The following is a 12,088-nucleotide window of genomic DNA, read 5'->3' on the forward strand; positions in this document are numbered from 1 at the left end:
TCATTTCACTCAGCATCAATTCATCTAAGTCTTTCCAGGTTTTTCTGAAATCCATCTGCTTATCATTTCTTATAACACAATAGTGTTCCATTAAATTTATATACCACAACTTGTTCAGCCATTCCCCAATCCATGGGCATCTCCTCAATTTCTAATTCTTTGCTACCACAAAACCTTTTGTTTTTACATCACTATTTCTGTCATTCTCCTTTCCAGAATTGTACCCTTCCTTTTAGCAAACAAAAACAACAAAGCAAAAACCATTGATCCAGTGACATCATCTGATAATATATACCACAATTTACCCTGGTAGCCTCCACCTTCATTATCTGTTCTCTTTAACCACTATGGGCTATTCATTTTCTCAGAGATCAACTTCCTTTTCATGATCTTTTCATTTACATTCACACATTCACTGTGAATATTATTCTCCTGGTTCTGCTTATTTCACTCTACATCAGTTCATACAAATCTCACCTTTTTCTGAATTACTTTTATTGATCACTTCTCATTCATCTTCTTCTTGTTCATCCAGAGAAGCAATGTGGCTTAATAGATAGAGAGAACTACTTAAAACCAAGCAAGACTTGGGTTCACGTGTCACCTCTGATCAATACTGGCTTTATGACTCTAGACAAGACACAATCTCTCAGTGCCCTAAGCAACCCTCTAAAACTATAAATTACAAAGAATGAGCCAACCTATGCTGGTAGACAGAATCTTCTCACCCCTATATTAATGAGATCACAAATTCAGTCTCTATCCCATCATTTCTTAATGCACAATACACTGCTTTACAGTCATATACCACAACTTGTCTAGTCATTCACCAGTAAAATAACAATAGGATTCTGGTTTTAAATCTGAAAAAGACTTATAGAGGACACTGAGTCCAACTTCTCTCATTTTATAGATGAAGTAACTTGAGGCACAGAGAGAGTAACTGACTGTCCCAGGGTCTGACCCAGGAATTAAACTCAAGACTATTTGACTCCAAGTTCAGTGCCCTACATAATATGACAATAAAGTGTTGCTATAGGTATTTTATCTATTTATTTTTTATTTTTGCAGGGCAATGAGGGTTAAGTGATTTGCCCAGGGTCACACAGCTATAGTAAGTATCAAGTGTCTGAGTCTGGATTTGAGCTCAGGTCCTCCTGAATCCAAGGCCAGTACTTTAACCACTGCACTATCTAGCTGCCCCTCTGCTACGGGTATTTTTGCACATATTGGAGGTATGTTTCGGTCCTTGACCTCTTTGAAGCATATGCCTAGTAGTAAGATTGCTGGGTCAATGGTTATGACCAATTTTTTAATGTTAATTTCAAATTGACCACAATGATTGGACCAACCAACCCATGGCTCCACTAACAAGGTATTTGCATTATCCATATTTATTTTTATTCTAAGCTAAAAGCTATACCATAATCCTAAAAATAAAGGGGTTATTCAAAGATAATTTTGAAATTATTTATACTCATCTTTAGAAATATGTAACAACAATGTTCTGTCAGTATTTCTCTTCTGAATATTTGATGTGGGTTTTTTTCCTCTTAAAGAACCAGCATCTCCAAAACACAAGACCCAGGGAAATAAGCCAATACACTGCATTATATTCTACTTGAAAGCAAGTCTGTATTTAACCATGCCCAGAGACAATATGAACATGCTAAATGATAGAGTTTACTAGTAGTCTGTTGTCTACTAGCAAAGGGCAAAGTTGAAATAATGGGGCTAAGTATTGTAAATAAACTGCCTGCAGTGCACTCCACCAGCCTAACTTTGGAAAATGCCTGGAGAAAGTTGTTGTTGGTCCTTTGTTCTTAAAGAGGACATTGGGATGATGTCATGACTTGCACTGAATTGGATTTAAGAGAGGCAGGGCTAGGGGCAGCTAGGTGGCACAGTGGATAAAGCACCGGCCCTGGATGCAGGACTACCTGAGTTCAAATCCCGCCTCAGACACTTGACACTTACTAGCTGTGTGACTTAACCCTCATTGCTCTGCAAAACAAAAAAACAAACACACACACACACAAAAAAAACCACACACACAAAAAAAAAAAGAGAGAGAGAGAGGCAGGGCTATGCAAGGTTACCAACCTCACTCTCTCCTCCAGAGCCAACTGGGTCCAGTGGCAAGATATATATCAGGAGGACTGAATATGGCCACTGCTAGTGTGACCTTAGCTGAGATTTGAACTCAGGTCCTCCCAATTTCAGGGTCAGTGCTCCATCCACTGCCCCACATGGGGACAGTTAGGAAACTTGCAAAAGAATATTATGAAGATAGAAATTCTGTTAATCTAACAAAAACATCTTAATGTAAAAATTTTCTTCCATCTTTGCACTACAGTTACTAATGTCTTATCTTAGTGATAATTTACATAATAGGAGGGAAGCTTAATTAGCTTGAAGTATCAGCCCTGATCATCTAATACCCTGAAATTAAATTAATTGAATATAAAGTGTATTGAGGATTTTAATTTTGCTACTTGAATTCAACAGCAATAAATACTTCAAATTCTGTCTCTCACTTCCATGAAGTAGACTCTTACCCACTGTATGTTCATGATTCCTTTTTTACTGGGTCTTCTGGCCCAGTCTTGTTATTACAATGGTAAAGAGAACTCTTCATGAGGAATCTCCTTTCACCAATACCAATCTACAACTCTTCTGAAACTTATAAACAGTTGTCTGAGACATTGAAAGGTTAAATGACTTAGCCAGGGCTACAAATCAAGGTTTTCTATTACAACACTGCTTTAATTATGTCTACCCTGGTAAACTGAAGTTCCCAGTTAATACAATTAAGTGTGTGTGTGTGTGTGTGTGTGTGTGTGCTATCAGACATAGATTCACCAGGACAGTGGCAGGTTCATCTTCAGATTTTAGCTACCCAGTTCTTCCAGATTCAGTTTTGGAGGGAGTCCCCAATGCCTGCCTGCTAGAAATTAGCCAGCAACGGAAAGGGAAATCCTGCCCTCTCCCAGAAGAGTGTTCAGAAGGAAGGGAGGCAAAAACTAATGCTGAGGAGTGTCAGCCAGTACAGAAGTGGTTTCATTATCCAGTTGAAAAGGGAAAGAGAATGCAGACATCATGGAAAAGGAATCCTAAAACAGATTACTCAGATAGCTGAAGTTCCAAATCAGGATTGAGGAGAGGCATCACTGGGTGCTTCATACATGTTTGTTGAGAAAGAAATCTAAAGAATGGCAAAATCAGATGCCTGGATCTTGGCAAAATGGTGAGATAGATCTCTACTCACCTCCTTCTCTCGATGCCCACCATCTACTCTTCTCCTTGACTCTGACTTCCTCTTCACTACATATCCAATACTATGCAATACAACATTTATTAATCAATCAATAAGCATTTATCAGCCATCTACTAGATGCAAGAAAGTGTTATGCATCATTGGCACAAAGACGAAAAAGGAATATCCCATGCTCTCAATGAGCTTATAATAAATAAGTATTATGGGTGAGGCACCATCCTATATGCTAGAAATACAAAGAAAAAAAATTGAAAAATCCATGCTCTTAGATATCTTACTTCCCACTGGCCCTTGCACTAAGTCACCTCTATACTATAGGTCTTTCATTCAGCTTCCCACTTGGTCAGTTTTCCCTTCATCTCATGCGCTCACCAAGTCCTTGGATCACCTATGGCCCTACTCCTTTCAGTCCTTTCCTGTACTTACTGATCACTATGGCAGTAAAATTCTATCTCCTCCATGCACTCTACTGGGTTGACAAGGCAGTTTATCACTTGATGGCAAACTCCATTTATTTTTCAGTCCTGAAGGCAGGTTACATCAAAATGTTGGCCCTTTGCCCAGAAACTAACTCAAGACCTCTAAAACAAAGACCTACTGTGCACTGCAACCAGATACATAAAAGTTAGCTATTATTATCATTAATCAACAGGTAGAATGGATAGAGTCCTGTACTCTAGAATCAGGAAGGGTTGGGTTCAGATCCTGCCTCAGATAAAGAACTGCAGAATCATGAATCTAAAGAACACTTACAATCTGTGTGACCTGGAGCAAGTCACTTAGTATCTCCCCTCTTCAGTTTTCTCTTCCATAAAATGGGGAAAATAGTAACTGCTTCATAGAATTGCTGTGAGGTTCAAATGAGACACTGTACCAAAGCAGTGTGCAAATCTTAAAACAACACTAAACATCAGCTGTTGCTTTATTGTCACTACTGTTGACTCAGTTAAATCAAGATTTCAAATTCCTGTTCAGATCCTACTGACAGGGCAGTAAAAAAAGAACAGCAGTGCTTGAAAATTCACGTCAATCCAAATTTTTGGATTTTTGAGGACTGTAGTGCCTTCTTTCTGAGATTATCTTTAATTTATCCCGTCTATATACTGTTTATTCATAGATGTTTGCATAGTCTTCCCAAATTAGACTGAGTTACTTGAGAGAAGAGACTGTTTTTTACTTTTCTTTCTATCCCCAGCACTTTGTACATTGCCTGGCACAAACGAGGTGCTTAATAAATAATTGTTGACTTGACTTGACTTGACCGTAGAAGTCTAAATTCTTCTATTAGAAAAACATAAAAATGTCCTATATTGAATCATTCTTTCTCCATCACCCATCAACCAGAAAAAGTAAATTCATATTTACTGTCATCTGAATAATGCTCAAGTCCAACCAAAAGAATCTATCATTTTTGTTAGCTTTCTATTTTATAAAAATCTTCAGGTCACAGAATCTCAAAGTTAGATGAACCTCAGTGACCAGAAAGTCCAAATGGCACCTGTAAAGGAATATCTACTTCCCCATGAAACAACATCTGGACAAATAGGTAGGCAGTCTTTGCTTGAGGGTGGGCAACCTCCATCCCCCAACACACACACTTTAAAAAAAAATGTGTTGAATCTCAATGAGCATGTACCATTCAGGCATCCTAAAAGGTGATAATGGTGATCCCAAAATGCACCTCATGTGCCATCATTAGTTTTAGGCCCTGCATAAACTCCAAATGAAGGCCAAATGAAAATTTACCAGGCTGAGATAAAGTGAAAAGGCTAAAAGGGGGACCTGTAAGTTAAGAAAGGAAAACATAGGTGTAATGCATTGGTTTTAAGGCCAAATGACAGAGCTGAAGGAAGCAGAGGCTACACGGAGTATAATAAATCTTGCAAAACCAGCAAAGTGACATTTTTCAAGGACAAGACAGGTAAAACATATGAGCATTGGTTTATCTGAGATTAAACAGAAGGAATAAAGGTGGGGGGAAGTACCTTCTGAATTGTCTAGTTTTCTAATTTTCTCTGCCACCATTTCTATTAGTAAAATATACTCCAGTTTGGTATTAAATGCTTTGGAGATTTGCTTTTCTTTGATGGTCCTTTTGAAATTTCAGTAACACAGCTTCGCCATGTCGAACCTTATTTCCATGTCTCCTTAGCATCTGAAACTAAGCTGACCTCAAAATCAAACTGCTTGAAACAAAAGAAGAGAATTAACATGCTTCACAGTGCCCTAAAAAAATTCAGCTAAGATGCTGGTGCCAAGCTAATTCTGTGCTTAGAGTTAAACTCATTTCATTTAACTTCATTTTCCTTTTCAAACCCTTCCCCTTCCCCCAATTGCCTAAAATAGAGCTTTGTACAACAGAAAAGGGAGTCAAATGTAAATAAGATTCATCTCTAATATATCAGTTAAAGCCAGTAAATTGTTAACTTACTTTTTAAAAAAAGTTTTGGGGAGTGTTTTTTTAATTGGGTCGTATATATGGAGGAATACAATGGATTAATCTATACCTATTAAACAAGCAGAATTCCTAATTGAAAGTAATCAAGTACAAATAACAACATTTGAGGAGTTATCCTAGGTTACCACAAAATATTTCACTTTTTTGACTGGTAGATATTTTAACTTACAATGATAAACCTATGGAGGGGGTTGAACTGGATTTCTTGCAACTCTTAAATTGATGGTCCAATTATCTATCAGAAGGTGGTATATCAGGAATATATGCTGCTACAATACTGTAGCAGTAGTGTCCAAATACATGAAAACCAGTATAATTAGATTCTATAATTTAGAGTTAGCAAGTGCCCTTTTTATCTATAAACACCTATCTTTGCCATAAATGTCCTACTGACCGTGTGTTCTTACTACTTCTGGAAATCTGGAGATTATGGAGTGATAGATTTAGAACTGGGAGGATCCATCCTCCTATTTTACTCATGAGGAACTGAGGCCCAAAGAGTCAAAGATAAGACTTTGCTCAGTCACATGGCTATTAAGTGGCAGGGCCAGCAATTGAACTAAGTTCCCCAGGCACCAATCAATCCTTGATCTTTCCACTGAACTATCATCTCCTACTGTCCTTGCTGAAGGAGGCAGATCAGGAAAGGAACTATTGAGGAGACCCAATTTCTCCACTAAAATAACCCTGATCTATCTCAATCAACAGGTCTCCTACCCTTCTTCATACCACCTTCCATTTCCCCCACTCCCACCAAAAAAACAACCAACCTTAAAAAAACACTTTTTGTTGAATTTGGCAACTCATTCTGGGGTTTAGCCTTCCTGGCACTTGTGTCAAGGTTCTATTCCACGCTTTTGTATTCTTCCTTGGCTCCATGCCCCTACTTCCATCTAAGACTCCCTTCACCTACTTCATAGTTTTCTTGATTACTCTTTTTATCACAATATTCAATTAACCCTAACAACCCCATTTCTCCACCAGGCAACAAGAGGCAAAGAATTTGCTCTATTTGTGTTTCAGAAACAAGGCAAACAGGATTGGACAGCCATGTTGGCCTTAGTAATACTGACTTCCTTTAAAAGATCAATTTCATTTGTAACACCGCCAGTTTAAGATGGCTTCCTGCTTACTGACATTGATTGTCCATGAAAGGTTTTTGTGCTCCCTCTACGGCTTTCTCTTAATGCAATCAACTCGGCTTTTTCCCCGTTTTTTTTGCTTGTAGCACCGTCCTTTTTCCTGCTGGAAATCTTTCTAAAGGTAACAAAGCACCATCCCTTTTTTTTGCTGACTTTTAAAGATTTTTAAAGGTCTTTTGAAAGAGAAGCCAAGTGAGAAAGTGTTTTTATAGTATTGTATCACTTAAAAGGGGGGGGGGGGACACACTGGCTCCTAATTCCAGCTGTTATAAATCTAGGCTCATTTATCCTGTTGCCTTGATTCAAATTCATACCCAATCTCTTATTCCTCACAAATAGTTGGATGGTTCAGGGCAAGTCTCAGCCTAACTAGGTTATCTCTAAAATGGGACTAATGATAACACCTAACTTACACTTTATAATTTGTTGCAATGACCAGACCAGCTAACATATGTAAAATGCTTTGCAAAGTGTTGAGCAATATATAAATGGTAGCTTTTATTACTATTCCAGCTGTAGCTCTACCCATTCTATGGGCTATACCTGTATTTCATCCCTTTACTGTTGCATTAGTTATTGTCTAGCATATTCCACTCTTTTGAGGTTGGGGGTGGAGGTGAGAGGTGGGGCAGGCAATCTTCACTGCTAATGTTTTGCAATTGGGACAGGACAATTCTGTGTCATGGACAAAAGGACAAGAGCCCAGAACACAGTGAAGACACTTGGAGGTATTCAGAAGAAGGAGGAACTCTACTCAGGACAGTCATGCTGACAGTTGTCAGTTTCATTTCCTCTTCTTCCAATATCCCAGTATATAGGTCCAATGGCCATTTGTCCTAGGATCTATAGCAAAGCTTTTTCAATTGTTGGTCATGACCCCCTATGGGGTTGCATAACTGAATGTGGTTGTTGAGAAAATTTTGGCCACAGTAAAAGGTTATATATACCTGTTTTATATACCTATATACTTTGGGTCACATAAAAATTTCTGGAGTGAAAAGGGGTCACGAGTGGAAAAAAATTTGAGAAGCCCCAGTATCAAGAAGTGTAGCAGTTAAGTGGCCCAGAGCATAGAAACTTGGGCCTAGATTCAGAAGACTCATCTTCTTGAGGTCAAATACAGTCTCAGATACTAGGGCACAGACCTTGGGCAAGTCACTTAAGCTTGTTTTCGTCAGTTTCCTCATCTGGAAAATGAGCTGGAGAAGGAAATGGCAAACCACTCTGGGATCTTTGCCAAGAACACCCCAAATGGGGTCACAAAGAGTCAGACATGACTGAAAATGGCTGAACAAGAACTACAGAAATCGCTAAACAATTTTCATTAAAATGCATAAAGATGCACAAAAAGTAACAATAATGGCACAAGATTTACATATCATTTTAAGCTCTGCAAAGTTCTTTATGTATCTTCTCTCATTTGATCCTCACAGTGACCCTGGGAAATAGGTACTATTATAATCTCCTTTCTACAAATGAAGATACTGAGCCTGAGAGAGGTTAAGTGACTTGTCCAGGGTCACACAGCTAGTAAGAGTCTGTCTAGATTCATGACTTCCAGCTTTGCAGATACTATGCCACCTAACTGCCTAACATTTATCTTTATTCATTGGTATTTCAGGATTGTAATCCCAGCAGGGGCATTTAGAAGTTTCCACCATCTGCATCCAGTTATTTGACAAGAAGCCCTGCTACTCTGGACCTTCTTGCAAGAAATCAGTAGGATTAGATAAAGAGAAGAGCATTCCAATAGCCTGTGACATTCCTGAGGTCTTATCACTAGTAATCATCAACAGGTCAGCCAACCTTGGAATAACAACAAAAGAAAACTGCAGTTGGTTGGTGCTGATTGACAGCTCTGTCAGCCAATGGCCCTGGGATGTTCCACCACTTTTCTGGGGCCCCAAGAATACAAAATTCCTGCACGCCCTGATTCTCAGTCCTGTGATAGATTTGCTTGAAGGTACTTTAAGTGGTACAAGTTAAATGAGGAGATTCTGTTGTGTTTCTTCTGAAGGACCTCCATCGCCCAGATTCTAGCAGTACTCACACTCCACTCAATTAACAAATATTTTTGGTTTGCTTTTCGGAGACCTTTTCCTTGGACTCCTATGACTAACAAGAATGTATCCTGCCAAAATTTACAAGATGTGTAGCAGAGGAAAAGCCTCCAACAAGTCTGTTGTGTTTAAAGGACTGTTTGTTTCTTAGATGTGGTGTAGTGATAATGGCGTTGGACAAGGAGCCAGAAGACCTGCATTCAAGCCTCATCTCTTGGACACGAAACGTGGCTGTTGTAAACTCTGGGAATTCTGAACCGATTAAGCCATATACTTTCTCCTATGCAGTTCCCTCCTTTTCTCACTCCACCCCTCAACAAACACACTTTCTCCTGGACACCACCTCCTCCCTCTCAGGTTCAAATAGCTGTTTTGTCCTTCTTTTTCGTACCTGTCCCTTCAGGCAATGAATCTGGGGCTCAAACTGTGACAGGGCTATATTTCCAGCAGTCACCAGAGCAAGACACCCACCATTTGAAATTTCCAAAGTTTGGGGAAATTGACCCTCTGTTCCCCCAGACTCCGACTGCAGACCTTCGGTTCCATGGCGCTTCTGTTGGACGGGCGCCAGAGAGCCCTCAGCCCCACCTCCCACAACACCTTGAAACACACAAGTTGACTTCTCATAAACTCTAAGTTTGATGGAGTTTCCATCAGAATTCTCCTCTACATTAGCTAGGATATGAAAGTCCTTTTCGGCCAGGTGAAAAAGGGAACTGGATCCCAGTTCTCTTTCTGATCCAGGGGGATCTTCTGGATCTCGCCTGCCGGCCCCGTCGCTATACCTTGCCACCATCAACGAGCCGATTGTCCAGGTGTAACCTCCCACCCTCCCCTTCACGCACCCCCGAGCCCTCTGGGTATTGCTCCATCCATCGGGAACCCCTTTATTATCTGGCTGCTCTCGCCTCCGGTGAGGGAGGCCGAGAATCTTTAGGAAAGAGAGGGGCGTTGGCGCCTCCAGACCACCCCAACCCTGCCTCTCCACCCCCGCACCCGTGTTACTCCCACCGTCGCAGAGAAGGACCCAGGGGGAAGCAACGAGTGGGCGGCGGCCAAGCTGGACTCACTCGGCCGGGAAGGAGGCTCCGATTTCTGACCCCCGGCCCCATGCTCCCCCAATTCCCAACGCGAGCGATCGATTCCACTAACGCCGCTGTGCTCCGGGGACAATGAGCCCCGGAAGCCCCCACTCACCCATTGCTCGAAGTCTTTCTGTCCTTCCCTCCTTGGGCTCTGAAGCATGTGATTGTCAGGCTGCGGTGGCAGACCGAAGTTTTTGGAGCGGCCAGCTGCTCTCCCCTCCCCGGGAACACAAGCTCTCGGGTTCGCTGCTGACCCTCACGCCCCTCTCCCCTCCCAGTGGAGATTTCCCTCTGGCGTCAGTCAACTAAAGGCGGGCGCACAAAACCCCTCCTCCTTTTTCACCTGCCTTGCCTCACTAGAGGAATCCCCCCGCCCCGTAATTCCTCTCTCCTACCCTGTGCTCTTCTCCCACCCCAGACACCCCCCCCCTTCAACTTCTCCCTTATACCAGCATTTCTAAGTCCAGCCCCGCTACACTCATCTGCTTATCCTGACACACATTCACACTGTGACCATGTAACAAAGTTTCCATACAGCTGTGGATGAGAAAAGATAAAGGGATCAACCGGTCTGGGTGTGGTGGCTTCAGAGCAGTGGCATTCGGGGATATGTACCCATTTGGGAACACTGATGCCTCAATTTGAAGCCCTTCCCTCTATTTCTTTATCCCCCACAGAATTTTAGAATCGGAAGGGATTTCTGAGGCTATCCATTTCAATCCATAACTACAAAAGAATCCCCACGATGACATGCAGAAATGACTCTGGAGTCAGAGGATCTGATTTCCAGTGTCTGCTACCCAGGTGACCCTGGGCAAGTCATTGGGCCTCAGTTCCCTCATCTGTAAAATGAGGAAAGTGGACTCCATTGCCTCTGAGAACCCTTCAAATCCTAGATCTGTAATTCCACACAGGGTAAGTGGTTATCCAGCCTTTGGGTAGTAAATAATAAAGAACTGCCTCTGGAACAGTCAATCCACTTTTATTGTGCCCTATAAATATTTCTATTCATTATAACTAACACTTAGTAAAAATAATAATAATAATTTCCTGCTGATGGCTTGTCTTGGAGTACTCTGACCTTGTGATTATTAGAGTAACCCAACTTTTGGAGCTTGCCCAAAGTTTGGACTTGGAGCAAGGGAAAACAGGTGGGGCTGGCTTCTAGTGGACAGTCCTGTTTCCAGCATTCCCTAATCTCTGAGACGGTTACATCTGGTTTTCTTGATATGGAGGGGGAATACTCCACTCATGGGAATACTCTTCTCAGTTGGCATCTTATTCTTTTTGACCAGAATTGACAAGTCACCCATTCTGACTTGCATGTTGAATATGTTTGCACTATCTATGCATGGTTATGAAGCTAAAGTTTTGAAAGGCATTAAAAATAATTAAGAAGGGGGGCAGCTAGGTGGTGCAGTGGATAGAGCACAGTGGATAGAGCCAGGAGGACCTGAGTTCAAATCCAGCCTCAGACACTTGACACTTACTAGCTGTGTGACCTTGGGCAAGTCACTTAATCCCAATGGCCTCACTAAATAATAATAATAATAATAATAATAAATAATTGAGAAAAAAGACAAGTTCAGAACTTGTGGTGTAGAAGAAGAAAGTGCCCAGTGGTCATTTGGAATTAAGAAATTTGCATTCCAGCTCTGGTATAGCCCTGATATTATATAATCCTGAGGACTCATGCCCTCATTTTGCTGCTGACTGATGATGGAAAAGTTATTTTTCTAAGTCCATCAGCAGAGTTCATTAAGCTTCCATTGTATTCAAGGGCTGTGCTATAGAGAACATACATCTATGCCAATGAGTAATTGGGGAATGCAGTATTAGAAGTGGGCACTTCGCTAAAAGACCATACATTGTAATGGGGAGAGTAGTAAAAATGCACATGGAAAATATATAAAGTTTCAGGATGTGTACATATTTAAAGGAACATGGTGCTGGACACCATGACAATGGAAAGAAGACTCCCTCTGGAGTTAGAGGATCTAAGTTTAAATTCTTTCTTAATGTTTATGAGGAAATGACCTTCATCAAGTCGCTTTAAAAAATGTATT

The 12,088-nt window shown here is 40.9% G+C and overlaps 1 protein-coding gene across 1 annotated transcript in view; it reads right to left on the minus strand.

Moving 5' to 3' along the window:
- The window catches only part of GPM6A (glycoprotein M6A), a 495,836-nt gene extending 485,502 nt beyond the window's left edge, over window positions 1–10,334 (minus strand). Inside the window, exon 1 of the mRNA XM_043970135.1 lies at window positions 10,135–10,334. Coding sequence (XP_043826070.1) covers window positions 10,135–10,138 — 4 coding nt within the window. The 5' untranslated portion in view covers window positions 10,139–10,334. The remainder of the gene's footprint in view (window positions 1–10,134) is intronic.
- Window positions 10,335–12,088: the final 1,754 nt, after the last annotated feature.

Source organism: Dromiciops gliroides, chromosome 6 (genome assembly GCF_019393635.1).
Source record: "Dromiciops gliroides isolate mDroGli1 chromosome 6, mDroGli1.pri, whole genome shotgun sequence".
NCBI classification, from domain to species: Eukaryota; Metazoa; Chordata; class Mammalia; order Microbiotheria; family Microbiotheriidae; genus Dromiciops; species Dromiciops gliroides.